This window comes from Poecilia formosa, unplaced genomic scaffold (assembly GCF_000485575.1).
Source record: "Poecilia formosa unplaced genomic scaffold, Poecilia_formosa-5.1.2 Scaffold1, whole genome shotgun sequence".
Lineage (NCBI taxonomy): Eukaryota > Metazoa > Chordata > Actinopteri > Cyprinodontiformes > Poeciliidae > Poecilia > Poecilia formosa.
In genome coordinates this window covers 6,107,543-6,122,983 of record NW_006799940.1, presented here as the reverse complement: position 1 = coordinate 6,122,983, position 15,441 = coordinate 6,107,543, and the positions used below count along the sequence as shown (strand labels likewise).

Genomic DNA, 15,441 nt, shown 5'->3' with positions numbered 1-15,441 from the left:
AGAGTAGGAGGACACCCCTCTGGAGAGAGGCAGGCCTTTCAGCCAATTCTCAGCCATTGATTCAACACAGAGAGACAGAGCTGAGCCACCAGGACTCACTATAAATGAAACCGGCATGCCACTCAGCAGCTCTATTCACCAATAGACTAGACCTGCCGCAGGCTTGCAAATGGTCCAAAGGAGAGGAGCAGGGAAAACAAGAAGTCCAGGGGTAAACCTGTAGAATGATTTTAATAAAGAAAAATCACAAATAACAAATAAGTATGTGGCTTTAAAAAAAAGGACAAACTCACTACACAGTGGCGGGAAACAATCATGTATGCAGACTTGGCATCAGCACTATCCCAAAACAGAATAAATGGCCAAACCCAGGGGTGCTCCCTGTGAGCCCCATGCAAATCCATCATCAGGAAGTTCCTGTTCTAGGCTGGCAGCCAGTAAGGGCACCCCAGGGAGGTGTGACCAGCCTGGCATTACACCAGCCCCCCTCCCGAGGGGAAGGCCAAACAACGTTCAAGTGACGGATGCAACTCGGAGGAGGGTAATTGGGTGCAGAGTGAGTAATGCCTCCTACCAGCATGGATACAACCCAGGTAGGCCTGACTCTAAAGGGGGCTGAATGGAGGCTAGATGAGCAAGTCCAGAGTTTAATTAGTACTTATTGTGCTTTCACACCGAGCAAAGTGTGCAAACAAGCTCTCACTCGCATATTGGCATAAACAAGCAAAGAAGCTTACAAGCAAACAAAGAGGAAATGTTTTTTTTTTTTTAAAAAGCAGCAGGCAAATCAGCAATGCTGAAAGCTGCCAAGTAATCCTCAACTCTGCTGTTTTCCTTCTTGGCACAGCAATGCCAAATCTCAACATCTGGATGCCCTTAATCCAAGAGCAAGTTGTTAATGTGCAGAGAGAGCAAGGACAAGCAACGACCAGTGATGATCAACAGCGACACAAAACAAGATCAAGCACTGCACACATCACTGGTCATTTTCTCTACGGTAAAATCAATACAGCTGACAAAGGGCAGAGAGAGAGTCAACTGATTCACGCTCCGTTGGGTTTTCACAATAAATCTGTGTTGCTTAGACGCGTGTCACCTCAGAAGTGACTTAGAATTAAAAAGGAAAAACAAACATCGATCATTCCACTGCTGCCATTACCTTCTTCAAATAATATGATGCACGGGGTGAACAAAAACAGTAAGTTTTTTTTTTTGTTGTTGCTGTTTGTTTTTTTTTTACAAATCATTGCATTCACAGGAGGAAAGGAGAGACATAAATTTAACCGCATGCATAAAAAAATCCAAGAAAAAAAATGTTCATTAATAAATTAATAAGATGACATAAAATAAAAACAGTTTAAAATTTCAGGCAGTGTAAAAACAATTTTGACTTAATAAAATAGACCAAATATTGAAAAAGAAGGAACCTCCTGAAGAACAGCTGTTATGATCTCTGATTTTTCTACTTAAATCCCAGTTCACAGTGTGAACAGCTGAATGTTTATAAAAGAGAATTTAATGGTCCGCTTATAATTTGTGAGTCTAAATTAAAAGCATGTATAAAACAATATGTTGTACCATCTCAAAAATGCAAGGATTAAAAAAAACAAAAAAAAACGGAATCAAAACCAAATACAAGAGTCTCAAATCAACCCCAATAAAAGCTGCATAAACTTTGGAAATATTCACCAAGAAAGTAACAAAAAAACGTCCACGAAACTCAAAGTTAAACTTAAATTTCATCTGAAGTTAAAAAAAAAAAAAAAAAGCAGAGACTTTGTTCTTCTCCAGCTGGGTCTCTCCACGTACCTTGCAGAGTTTCTGGTAGCGCGGCGAGGAGATGGCCATCCTCTGGAGCCTGTGTAAGAAGACCACCACTTTCTGGAGGGAGGTCCGGACCATGGCCATCATCTTAACACTGCTACAAGTCTGCAGCAGCCTGCTCCTGGTCCGCATGCTAGCACTGCCCAACCCCACTCATATTGTTCTCCCTCTCCCTCTCCCCAGCCAAGCGACCAGACCCCAGCCAAGCCGACGTGATGCGTGCACGCACACAAAAACGCATGTACTCAGAGAAAGAAACAGTCACACATGTGAGCTCAGCTCAGAGCAATCCCACGCTTCATCATGCACATACACACTCACAAAAAGACAGTAGGAGATTCCTTTCTTAGCTTTTCTTTCTCTCTCTTTATAAACACCAACACGTCGCTCAGCACACACACGATGGAGGCGAACCGGACAAGACGAGACACTCACTTTCTCCTCCACGCGGACATTCACACGCGCAACCCCGACCGCGGAACTAGAAGAGAGAATTATACAAATCACTTGTGACGGCACCCTGCCGAGTCAGACGAGAATGACGGCGAGGAGGAGTGAAATGAAGACGGAGAGAAGAGGGAGAGGAGCAGAAAGTCCCGGCACGCCAGGATAGGACGGGAGGAGAGGAGAGAGATGAGGAAAAGGCACGAGTTGCACCGGACAACGAGAGCGAACAGCTCACATGAGGCTCACTTTTTACTGCCTCTGATCTGGAGAGAGGAAGAGAGTGAGAGAAACACGGGGGGAGAGAGAGAGAGAGAGAGAGAAACGGAGACATGAAACGCAGCGGTATGAAGCAAGGAAAACAATGACTCTGCCATGAAGAGAGGATGACATTACGGAAAGGCAATGAACAGATCAATAAACAAGAGACAAGGAGATTAAAGTGAAAGAGGATAGATGGAGCGAGAATAAATGAGATGCAAACACACAATAGAGTTCCAAAGCAGGAGGGGCTGCTTCAGACATCCAGCTTTCCTGGAAGTATTGGTTCCTTTCATTTCCTTTGTTGGCAGTCGTACGGCACACACGTTCACAAAAACTCCAGTCGGAGTCACGAATACAGAGATGACGATCTGAAAATGTCTACGCCAAATGAACTCAACAAACAAGATGATTCAGAATAAATCTGGATAATTTCATCTGCTCTAATCAGCAAACAGCAGTTCAAAAACTGAGTAAATGACTTTTGATCCTAAAAATTTATAAAAAACTAACATTTTCCACTTTTTGTTTTTAATCAAACATCACCCAACAGGATATACTTCATAGTATTTCTTTTTTTTAGTTAAACAGATTAAGGTTTTTGAGATAATTATGGATTTTTTTCATTTTTTGTTGCCACCATCAATAAAACCCTGCAGCACGTCTCATGCACTTGTTCTATAACTCCACAATTTCAATTTTTCTTTTTAGAGAGTCAGATTGTTTTCCCTATCAAACAAAATTGAAAACCTGATCTCTGTATCTCTACTTTACAGTTTGAATGGCATGCTTTGCGTTGCCAAAACGGTAAAAAAAATATTCTTCACTTACAAGGCTTTTAATTTACTGGCTATGGATACAAGCTGCCCTTTTTCAACAATGAGCAACTTAAAAACTTTAATCCAATCTGAACTGGAAAACAAATATAAAAATTGAAATGGAACTAGTAAAGACCAACATTATTGTTGTGAAAGGCTATTTACAGTCTGTGAGCTTTGGTTTGTGACGCCTCGAAGGAGCGATTGCGGAAATGGTTTCAAATCAAAACAAAGCAAATGCGAGAACCCCATCACAATATCAATACATTCAGGGACTGCAAGTGTTTGTCCACATAATTGAAAATAAAGAGTGTATTGAAGCAGGAAAATAGCTGACAAGTAACTTATCTTGAATGTTTACATGCTGTTGTGTGTTTAGACAAAGCTTAGTTGAGAATATACACGGAAATAAATGAATTAGTTGGAGAAAATCAGAGGTGACGGGTTAAAAGACGGGTGAATTAACAACGAGGAAAGACTTTAAATCATAATTTATTCAGCTGGAAGTCTACAAGTAGTGGGGAGATGATATGGAGAGGGACAGACAAAAATAGCAAAGCTGAAGCTTACATACATGTAAAATTAACTTAATTACGCAGACACAGAGTCCTCATTTGCACAATAGTAAGGAAGCATGACTTTGCAATACTGTTGCTATGAATGTGGAGATAATAACGACATCGATTCCCACTAACCCGCCTTTCCCTCTACTGTTTTCCCATCATCACAACATCCTCTCCAATCTATACCAACTTTGATCATTATTGGAGATGTAGATCTATATCCGGTCAGAGCATATATAGCATCTAAAATATTACAGCATACCAAATATTGCATCAAACCAGTCTTTTACAATATTGCACATATTAATACTGCAATGCAGCAAATTGTTCAGTTCCAGTTTCTATGAGCCTAATTGATTTTTGTTTTGAAGAATTAGTGGGGGGGAAAAAAAAAAACTCTTCTCCCTTTCAACGAGAGAACGAGAACAACTTATTTGAAGTGAGGATGAGCAGGCTTGACATAGACTCTTCAATGTAATTACAACTCCTGCATTATAAAACAAGCACAAACTGAATGTCACAGACAACTGCTGGATTACGCCAAGTAAAGCACTATATTCCCTGGAAGGCCTGTATCCAAATAACAGAAATAAAGACTTGTGTGCACTCGCACGCTGAGAGGCTAGACGATAAGCTCGCTCTGTTTAAACAAGGTTAACCCACAAAAACATCACTGATTTGGCTGCTTCACAAGGAATTACATTAGGTGACTAAATATATTGCAAGTTCTGTCGAAATGCTACTGGCCCAACCAGGCTGTAGCTGGACATTTCAAGAAGACTATGGTTCATCTGGTCGATGAACAAACAGCTCAGTCACCCATAACAACACCCCCAGCCAAACACATAGATGTCAAACTTGATAAAAATCATCTCTTCAAGCTGTGTACCCGTTTGCACTTTTCTGCCTGAGGCTATGATTGCAATACCTTCAACGGCAGCTGTATACGAGCACCATGATGGAGTTTACAGCACATGCCAGCTCTGGATAATGAAAAATCACATGAGCTGGGGGTTTATGATGCCATTCATTTTCAGGTAATTACTTAATGTGCCAACACGTGATGGATAGTTGCAAGAAATTGTTGTTTTTCCTGATAAGACTCAAATTGGAGAGTTAGATGTATTTTTTTCCCCAAACAATCTAAGTTTTACACTTTACATTAAATATGTACAAGAAACTGCAACGTGACATCTACTGTTCTCAGATCATGAAGCTCAAATATCCCCAGCTATCCTCAGAGAGATGAGCAGTAAGCAGCTAAAACACTAGCCATAAAATATTATGATGCTCAAGGTAAAATTCTGGGTTGATAAAGAAGGAAAACACCTTTTCTGAAGCAGCAAACCAAAGCTGACCTTTATAAACTTCAGCCAGGGCAAAATATCAATAGTTATTAAAAAAAATGAGGACTGCAGCATTTACAAAGGCATTCATAAGTGAGTTATGTGATTTAATATCACAATCCAACGGTAAATACTGTGAAACTGGTAAAATGCAATCCATTAGTTTAGGGCTATTGTGACAAATCAACATAATCAATAGATCGTGGGATAACAAAAATAAAAAATGCCTGAAATTACTTTTTACAGTGTTTAAAGAGCTCTTTATTTCAATATGGGTATGAAGTCAAATATACCTCAATTCAAGCTTTCCATTTGAAAAAAATCTGGACTCAATAGTTCACAGTGAAACCAAGAAAAGAGATTTGTAATAAATCCATAAAAAAATCCTCGCATTTACTACAGCTGCTTTGCAAAGTACATATGTGCTTACGTTTCATTTGTAAAAAAAAAACAAAAACAAAAAAAACTGCTGGGCAAGAAAACAAATACTGCTGCCCTCAGCGCTTTTCTGTGCACGTTTAATATGAAAACAGTCGTCAGAATGCAAGCGAAAGTCAAGTCTTAGAGTTAACTAAACATTAAATCACAGCAGAGCCTTTAACTCAGAGTTGGTGCACCGAGACTGAAGTTTAACATCTGTCTCTGTTTCATTAACCCAGCTTCAGTGGGTGAGAACCATCCATCAAAGTCGACAGGGTCTGTTAATGAAACAAAAAGAACCTGTGGGTTTTAATCAGCTCTATAATACCCACTAACTGCTGTGTGCCAAGGTTTTCCTTAAGTTTAACCTTCAATTCAGTTGCTTTATTAAGAAGTTTTGCACAAATACTGACCCTTGAACATAGCTGCAGCAAATTAGTTGGGCGTTCTTCCGATTTTTGAAATGATAATCTACTAGAATCAAGTCAGCACAAATATCAGTGTGATGGGGTACGATTGGTAAAATAACTTTTGTGTCGTGCTTCTGATGCGTGCAAAATAGAACCTGTGCTTGATACAAAGGAAAATCAGATCAGTGAGGCGATTTGTTATTTAGTGCTTCAAAGGAGCGACTGAACATTTTGACGCAACTGAATAATATTGCTTTATTTTTAGTTCTAAAAAAAAAAGGAGTGTGATATTAAGTTTATCCACAGTGCCAAATAAAACGCAAAATAAAACCCCAAGGAGTTGAGGGAAAAAAAAAAAAAAAGAATCCGCTTTTCCAGAGCAATATATCAAATATGGAAGGATGTAGAAAGATTTGTAGCTATTATAAATGCGGAGGCAGGTAACTGGGACTCTGAGGTTATACTGATACATAAAGCATAAGATGATGGGTGTCAAATGATCCCAAAGGGAAGGTCTGGGTAAATGACAAAGCAAATGAAAGAAGGAGAAAATACACACAACCTGAATACCTAAGCGGCACAGAACAAGAGGATCAATGAGCCACATTCAATGCATACAAGCGTTCACGCGCCCTCTGCATGCCCTCTCATTCACACACTTTTAACCAGCAGCGAGCACACAGATGTGCTCATCCACACACACACACCGCAGCATCAGTTCAGCTGGTGAGGGCTACGTTAATGAAGGGTGACACTGAGATAATAGGCTAGCACCTGTGCATGAATTAGACACACACGCTGGTTTCCTTTTCCATTTCCAGCCCTACCTCCAGTTGTCGCCTCAGCTCCTTCACGTTGGCAGAATCCTGGGACACGTCTTCCCTCTGGGAGGCGTCGGACAGGACGGTGACTGTCGTCTCGGCCTCCTGCAGCCACCTGAGGAAGGACTCCAGCTCCTTTAGAGACACCTGGACCTCCTTCAGCTCGCTGTCCAACTGAGCACGACGGTCATTTGCCCTGCAAACCAACACAAACCCGTCAAATGTGCAACAATGTGAGACAAGAAACCCAAATTAACAATAAAGCCTGCGCATTAACATACAGGGAGGCAAACGGGTGATTTACCTCTTGCTGAGGCTGTTCCAGGCCACGTTCTGTTTGTCTGCGACCTCTTTGATTCTCCTGGTGTCATCGGAGGAATACTCTCGTAAAAGGTGGTTGGAAAGCTCGTTGAAGGCTGCGATTTGGTCTTGGCCCAGGGCTTGGGAAAACTCCTGGAAAACATAATGCAAAATACACTACATGAGATTCACTGATTCTCAAAAATCCATCTGGAAGGACTTCTAATGCGGCACAAAGTTGGCTTAATTATTTTTTGTAATCTTTTAGAAAGTTTCTGCACAGATTTAGATTTCTGGTGTTCTCAGTTGAACTGACTGTGAAAATTTACAGACTGCTGCATGAAAACATGGGCTGAGATGCAGGTGGATAGATCGAATGGCCAACAGACTAACAATGAATAAATGATGAGACGACAAACAAATGGCTGCATGGATGGACAGATTGAAAGATGCATTAATAAATACACTGCATCTTTTACCCAAAAGGCAGCAACACATTGATTGGAGAAATATTCTTTAGAAAGTCAGATACTTATGTTGACATTAGGACAAGGAATGAAGACTGGGAATATTTTGTCCATGCTTTCCTTGTACATGTTTATCCATACTATGTTATACCTAAATTAAATAACATTTTCCAGAAAGTGAAAAAAACTTTGCGTATTTTTATGCAACATTCCTCCTTTCCTGAACTGCTTTGGCTAAAATCTCAAAGCCAAATAAAACTTTAACTTAATTGTTCTGCTCCTCAGTTTTCTGACTGTTTGTTCAACCAGTCACATTATATAAGACCTCAATTTAGAATTAGGAAATAAGTCATGCCTATATGACTGGGGGGCTTCTGTTCTTTCGACTTTAAATAGACAATTACTCATCCCAGCTACATTAGCCCAGAGGGGTAAGCTTTCAAAAAGCAAGCTGTGTTATCTTAAACTTAGACGCCCCCTAGTGTTTAGTTCTCAAAACATCCGAGTCAGGACTCATTTAAAGAAACTCAGTTAAGATTATGTAGGTGTATGAATGTTATTAAGGATCAAAGTGAAACTTCAAAGGAGGGATTTATTCACTCCCAACTTAGGCTGCTGCTCAAAAGCCATCTAATAAGAGTCAAGTTTTGCTCCAGTCCATTGGGAAAAATACCCTGGAGTAGATGTCTAGTCTACCGTACTGACAAGGACAAAGCTTCAAAGTAAATGACCTCAGGAATTACAGACATAACGGGTTAGAGAAGCGGAAATCTGCCCTAACCTTGGACTCCTCGAGCTGTTTAGTCAAGGGATCTTTGGCCCGCTGCAGAAGGTTGTGGAAGAGTCCTTCGTTATGAGCAATAAGGGCTTTCACCTCCTTCCTTTTCTCCTCCCACTGATTGCTGTGGACAGTCATGTCTTCCAGCTGCTGAAGTCGGGCTTCAATGCCATGCTGAGTGCTGTCCCACTGGCTGCGCACTTTCTCCACTACAGTCAGGCAAACGAACAAAAAAAAAAAAAGTGATGCTGACAAACTGATGTATAAGCCTAATGTGTTATATGCGTTTTGAAACCACATTGTGGTCCGCGCGTACATTTTTCAGAAATGGAGGTGCGGACATCAACGTTTGAGGTTTTGTTTTTAATGTTCTGTGCCAAGGTGAAGATGTCTTCCAGCTCGGAGTGACGCTGCTCCAGGTCACTTTTTGTCACCTGGAAGAGGACAAAACAAAGACATGAGAGCTTGTATTTTATTGCTAAAAAAAAAGTTGATAATTTAAGGAACTTATACATGGCCTTTGAGTTTTCTATGCATTGTGCCATGCATTTGTATTTAACTCCCTTCACTCTGATCAAACCTGAACATTCAGTAGTTATTTAAACAATCAAGTTAGGCAAGGAGACCATTAACTCTGCTATATGTTTTATTGATCTATCATTTTAAAGAATGTAAGTAACTAAATAAGGGGTATAAATATATTTTGCAATGCAGTGTACTTTTTAATTTAACTCAATGACACTCAATGTCTCCCTTAAATAAACACTGATATGTTGCACTGACTTTTAAAAATCTTATATATGCAGTGTTTTCACTATGAACATCATCTGCAAATTTGAAAAGCCATAATTTTGTTCTGTGCAGTTCAAATTATAAAACCTCATTTCTAAGATATGATTTTTGCTATTCCAGCAGATTTCCTCATCTTAAACCAAAAAACTTGGAGAGCTTGTCACCAGATTTAATTCTTCCCACAACATTGTCTAGTTCAGGGCCCGATTAACAAAGCAACACAGAGTGCGAAGATGTCATGCTACATCTACTGCAAATGGTAGAATATGAATACAATTAGAGGCAGCACAATCTGTTTAATGAGCGTCAGCGAAGACGAGAGCGCAGCCACTGAATGAGGAAAACATGAGCTGACTTTTTATCGTCTTCTCAACTCAAGGCGTTCTCTTTTAAATCAAGTCATAATTGGTGACGATCAAATGTGCTTCAAAGATTTAATGGTAAATGATCATAAATTAAAAAAAAAAAAAAACAGCCAACATTATCTGCATATTAACTGCATCATCCTCTGTTCACTCACCTGAAGGCGTCCTATAGTCGTCCTGATCTCTTTTGTGTCTCCTACAGTGACGATGTTAGATTTAAGCATCTGAGTGATGAGAAGAAGCCAGTCGGCCATTTCTGTGGCACGTTTGTTCAAATCAGTGGGGGCCACAGTGTCCGCCGAGTACGGGCCCCGAAGACGGGAGTCCTCACTCGCCAAGCTGGCCATGTGAACAGCCGAGGGCACCGAAGACACTGAACAAGTGCAAAGAAGGGTCAAAGAGAAAAATGCTGTGCAATGCTAAAAGAGCTGGCTGCAAAATAAGAAATGAAAGGAATATTTTCAATATTCTGTTGATGTTTTAAAATAGCTTCAAGAAAAGTTTAATAATGAATCAGGATGAATGAGACTTCAAACATGGTTTTCATAATGTTGCTTGCATATGATTATCCCCACAGCAATGTTCTAGATAAAACAAGTCTCCAAGAAAATGCTAATTTAATCCTAAAACTGCTGGTTTAGAGACACATTTATTACTGTTAATGACTACCAAAAATGTCATTAATTTTCTTTGTCTAATTAAAGGAATATCAAACTTTGCCGAGGTCATTTTCCAACAGCAACAAATCAGTCCCAGACTTCAAAGTAGCTGCACCATGTTTGATTGGTAGGATGATGTTCTTTTCTGAAATGCTGAATAAGTTTGCAACCAATGAAACACGCTTTACAAAAAAGCTTCATTTCTTTCTTTTTTCACATTATTTTCCCAAAAGTCTAAGGAATCAGCAAGATGTCTGTTTTGAAAACAGCATAGTCACTTTTGTCATTATTATTCAGTCATCAGCATTGACCTTAACTGAGGTAACTGAGACCTGTGGTTTCTGGGTTATTTTGTAACCTCAAGAGATGCTGATGTCTTTTTGCAATAATTTTGACAGCAACAGGAAGTTTTACCTCTAGTGTAAGTTTTCGTCATTCATCTTATTGTTGAAGCCCAATTACCTTGCTTTTTTAACCCTTTCTAGACTGATAGCTGCCAATGATTTTGTTTCTTGCCTTACTTCATTATTATCATTTCTTGATTTTGCAGGTCTGGAACTAATGAGTCTGGGATGCCAGCAGTAAAACTAAACTCAAAAAATGGTTAATCAGATACAATTCATAAAACAGAAGGAATCAATTGTGAGATTTTTTTTTTTTTTAACAATTCACTTTTATCCGATCCGCTTCATTAGAAACAGAAGAACTCATTCCCTGTTGTTTCTTACCAAGCTGTTGGTGCTGGACAACATGTTGCTGATGTGTCCATGGAGAGACGGGAACCTGAAGAGATTCCCTTAAATGGCCATCCAGGGCTTTCCAGTCAGCAGCCAGCTGCTCTACTTTACCCTGAGAAAAGGCCACAAATGTTAAAATTAATGTTTTAGCACAGAAATTAGAATAAATTACCTCCTGGTAGAACTGTGTCGCTTTAATAGAGCAATATGGTGTAATTAAATTCAATACGTCCTTTATCAAAGCATATTATCATAGAATCAGGGACCTTTTCCTGAGGCGACAGCTGCTGATGTTTCTGCAGCTCGATAGAATGAGCCAGTAAGTCCTCCAGGTCCTTCTTCCTGTCTTTCATGGAGACCTCGAGAGCCTGCAAATGAATAAAAACGAAAACTAAAACTGCCGTCTGAACATTCATGCATGCTGCCTCCTATGACATGAACTTGGAAAAACTACCTGAGCCTGGACAGGATTTAGTCCTCTTGTCACAATTGTCTGGTTTGTGATGATGACCCAGTCCGTCAGCTTGGCCATTCTGTCCTGGAACAGAGTGTGACTCTGCAGGTTTGTCTCCACCTCCCCCACCTTATCCAGCAAGTCATGGGTCACCTGTCAAGAATAAAATATTATAGGCAATATCAGATGAAAAAAAAAAGTCTGAAGAGTGAATCCAAGTTAAATTGCAACTTCTTTAATTTCACCTTGCTCCATTTGAGATTGATGGCTCTGAGTTTTCCAACATGATGGTCTCTGCTTTGAAGGCTCACACTGGGGCTGGCCAAGATCTGGGGAGCGTGTTTGTTTAGCCAACCAAGGCGTTCATTCTGAGCATCCATTTCCACAGCAAGAGCCTGCAAAAAAAAAAAAAAAACAGAGGAACTCATCCTTCATTAAAACAAAAACTACAGGTTAGGAAGAAGAAAAAGAAAAAAAAAATCTGGGAAATCCAAATGCAATGATGTGCAAGGTAGTTTCAATCACTGCAGCTTTCAGTGTCTCTCCTGGAAAAATGTTTGGCTTGAAAATGTTTTCTCACCAGAGAGAAGAAAAATAAATGACAATGGCGTCGCTAGTTCTTTCAAAACTGTTTTGCTCAAGAAGAGAAATAGGATCCATCTCGGTTTGTTTTGAGTTAAAGGAAAAATATAAAATGGAAAATGCAAAATAATCTAAGTAAACATGGTTAACGTCTAGCAACGGATATATACTCTTTGAACTTCTCCACATTTTATCAGCTTTTGACATAAAAACTTTAGTGCATTTTATTGGGGTTTAATGTGATAAACCAAAACAAAGCAGCACAAAATTGTGACGTGGATGTCAGGAATCCTGGGCTTTAAAATTGATTTCATAATTTCCAGAACTAAATTTAGCTTCAAATCACCTGCAAAGTTTTTGGGCCATTTCTTTCCGACCTTTGCACATGCGTAGACATACCTCAAATCTAGTCAACTTTCCAAACACAGTAATTAAATCTTGAATGTATGCATCATGGACATACATTTCAAAATTTTGTCCCAGGTTCTCAACTGAATTTCGATTCATGATCCATATTTGGAAACTGTGCCACATTCGCCAAAAGGTTCTCTTTATAATTGCTCTTTGTTTAGCTCCATCCACCTTCACATCCACTCGTCATTATTTCAAAAATAGTTTTGGGTTGCAAGGCCACAAAATTTTTAAAAGTCTCCAAGGCATGTGGATGCTTTCTGGATGTAAATAACTGTACCTTGAGCTCTTTCAGGTTTTCGTCAGTGGCTGAGACTGGCAGGGAGCTGGCAGCGTTTTCCGCCTGCTCCAGCCACACAGCAAGATGCTCATATCTCCTCACCAGGTCTAACAGGGCTGGATCCTCTCCAGTCAGCCTAAAACACACACACAATTACTATTCACCCGTAATAGGATCTACACTTCCTCCAGGCTGCATGATTTATCAAAAAAAGAAAAAATATTGCATTTAATTTGTAGTTCTAAACTGATTGCCAATAGTGATGGCGTTGACCTAGAAAAGACTGAGACAGTTCCCTCTTAATGAACCTTGAGCATGAAGCTGGATTTCATTGCACATTAAAATCACGATGTTGAGTGATTTGTAAATGTTACTACATCCTGTTTATTTTGCACTGCACCCTTCATACCTGCGCTGTCTGTCTAAGACCTGACGTTTGACGGCTCTCCAGCGCTGCACCAGAGTTTCCAGCTTCTCTTCCAGTAGAGGCCCATCTGGAGGTGAAAGCTGCCCGATTATCTGCTCCCCAGTGCGAGTCAGTCCAGTAAGGACTGGCTGATGACTGGAAAGTCCTTCTTCCAGCTCCTTAGAAAAGAAACAGACGACGAGAACGGGGTTTCATTGAAACAGAGTAATCTTATGAAGCTCCTACTAAATCCTGAGTTTAAGTACATCTTTCAAAGTAAATCTGTTATCGACATGCTGGCATGATTTGAAGCACGTTCAGATTTGAGCTGCCAAATCTCCACCTCCCACCTGGACAGATTTAACGATCCAAGATAGACCCATAAAGCAAGGTGAGTGATTGTACAGCGAGTCAGCTGTTAAGATATTTCACTTCCTTTCCTCCTGATCCTCCTTCTCATATATGTTAAAATATATAAAGAATCCAGACGGATTGAGCACAGCTCAAGTGCTGCAAATCTCACTGATAAAGGCGGTAGAGGTGGAGGTGCTGCCAGCGATAACGCAGCGGCTTTAGAGGATTTAATTTCTAGCAGAAATGAAAATAGCACTTAAGTGATCAAACAAAGCCAAATTAAAGGTCCCTTCTCATCTTATTCTTGGCTTTTCTCATTTCTCATTTCATTTCATAAAAGTGATTTTATGAAGTTCAGGGTGGAATTTGGTTTTTCCCTCAGGGAAAGAAATGCAATTTTCCTCTGTTTAATATAAAATATCAAGTTGGCTTTATCTCAAACATATTATATTGTCATTCTGGGAATGTAATTGTCCTGCTTTGAACTTATAAACTTGCTCATAGTGTAAAAAGTTTAGATATTGTAAAAACATTCTTTACTAAAAAAAAATATAAATATGCCAAGACAATTAAACATTTTGTTTCCTGGATGGAAGAAATTCTCCACATTTGAAAAATATATACAAGCTATAAACCTCACAGGGCCCCTCACTGACCTCCTGGTGTTGCCGTGCATATCCGAGGTCGAGCTGCCCATCAGGGCCGACGCTTTCGGACAGCAGTATCTCAGCTTCAGTCAGCCATTGACTCAGATCCTTCAAGTCACAGTGAAAGCGCCCCCACTCCTCAATGGCACGGTCAAAACTCCTATAAGCCAAAATCAGAGACAGACATAGTTTTGCCTTGTGATCCTCAGTATTGGGAGTAGCACAGCATCAGCAAGAGGGACTCCTGTGGAATTAAAGTCAAAACAACAGCAGCTTTGTGCAAATCTAAGCCCAAATGAACAAAAAAAGAAACTTCCAGACAGAAAATTCAACAAAATTATTCTGGCAATGCTCCCAGTTTGCACAATCCATGTTTTTCCCCCAGCTTGCTACAATTAATCTCCAGAAGTCGTCCTTGCATTGATTCTGTTCAGAAAGTTTCTTTAATCAGCTCATTTATTAGTCTCTTAAAACAATGGAACAGAAGCGCATAAGTATGTCAATAACATGCTGGTTTCAGCAAATATAATTATATCATATAGAAGTCCCTCACTAAAAAAAAGAAAATACTTGTCTACACAAAAGGTTAAATTTAAGTCTTTAGCTGGTGGGGAGAAAGTGGGAATTATTTCCTTTTCTGATTAATATTTTACGCTTTTCAATTATCGCCCCTACATTTTGTTAGCTTTTCAGGTTTCACAGCTTCCCATGAGTCTGTAAAATTGTTATGCCCTCTAAGAATTAAATCCTGTTCACCCGTCGGAAAACAGATTATTTGATTTCTATTAAAGAAATTTATTACACTCAAGAAGCCCTGAAACCAACAAAAAGCTCACTGCAGTGTTGCAAAATGTTGAATTATAGACCAGAAGGATGATTACTGGAAAACAGAAAAAAAAACAGAAAACCCTGGGCTTTATCACACTGCTCATCTTGCAGCATCTCTTTGAACAGGAGCAGAAGTGATGAGAGAGAGAGAGAAGTTGAGGAAATTAGTTTTTGATGAGCTGTTTTTCAAAAATAAGCTTCTTCTGATTAACGGAGATGCCCAGAGGTTTTGTGCACGCTCCACTGTTTGCGTGCAATCTGAACATTTTCTCCCTGGCTTACTCACGTCTTTGCACCCACTACACTCTGCAAACAAAGACTGCTTACGTTCAAAAAAAAATTAGGTCAATGGTGGTCAATGTCACCCACTGTCTGTCTGCTTGCTTGTGGGACTGAAAATGTGAATAGGCATGAGATTGTTTATTCCCAAGCAACTGCTGCGTTATGAATGAAGGTCAGTGAGTGTGTGCTGGA

The 15,441-nt window shown here is 39.8% G+C and overlaps 1 protein-coding gene across 1 annotated transcript in view; it reads right to left on the bottom strand.

Moving 5' to 3' along the window:
• utrn (utrophin) overlaps positions 1-15,441 on the bottom strand; it is a 168,055-nt gene that overhangs the window by 110,789 nt on the left and 41,825 nt on the right. Inside the window, exons 43-54 of the mRNA XM_016662912.1 lie at positions 14,149-14,299; positions 13,142-13,317; positions 12,733-12,868; positions 11,705-11,854; positions 11,460-11,612; positions 11,272-11,373; positions 10,997-11,117; positions 9,765-9,982; positions 8,769-8,886; positions 8,456-8,661; positions 7,212-7,360; positions 6,914-7,103 (exon numbers count right to left, since the gene is read on the bottom strand). Of these exons, the coding sequence (XP_016518398.1) occupies positions 6,914-7,103; positions 7,212-7,360; positions 8,456-8,661; positions 8,769-8,886; positions 9,765-9,982; positions 10,997-11,117; positions 11,272-11,373; positions 11,460-11,612; positions 11,705-11,854; positions 12,733-12,868; positions 13,142-13,317; positions 14,149-14,299 (1,870 nt within the window). The remainder of the gene's footprint in view (positions 1-6,913; positions 7,104-7,211; positions 7,361-8,455; positions 8,662-8,768; positions 8,887-9,764; positions 9,983-10,996; positions 11,118-11,271; positions 11,374-11,459; positions 11,613-11,704; positions 11,855-12,732; positions 12,869-13,141; positions 13,318-14,148; positions 14,300-15,441) is intronic.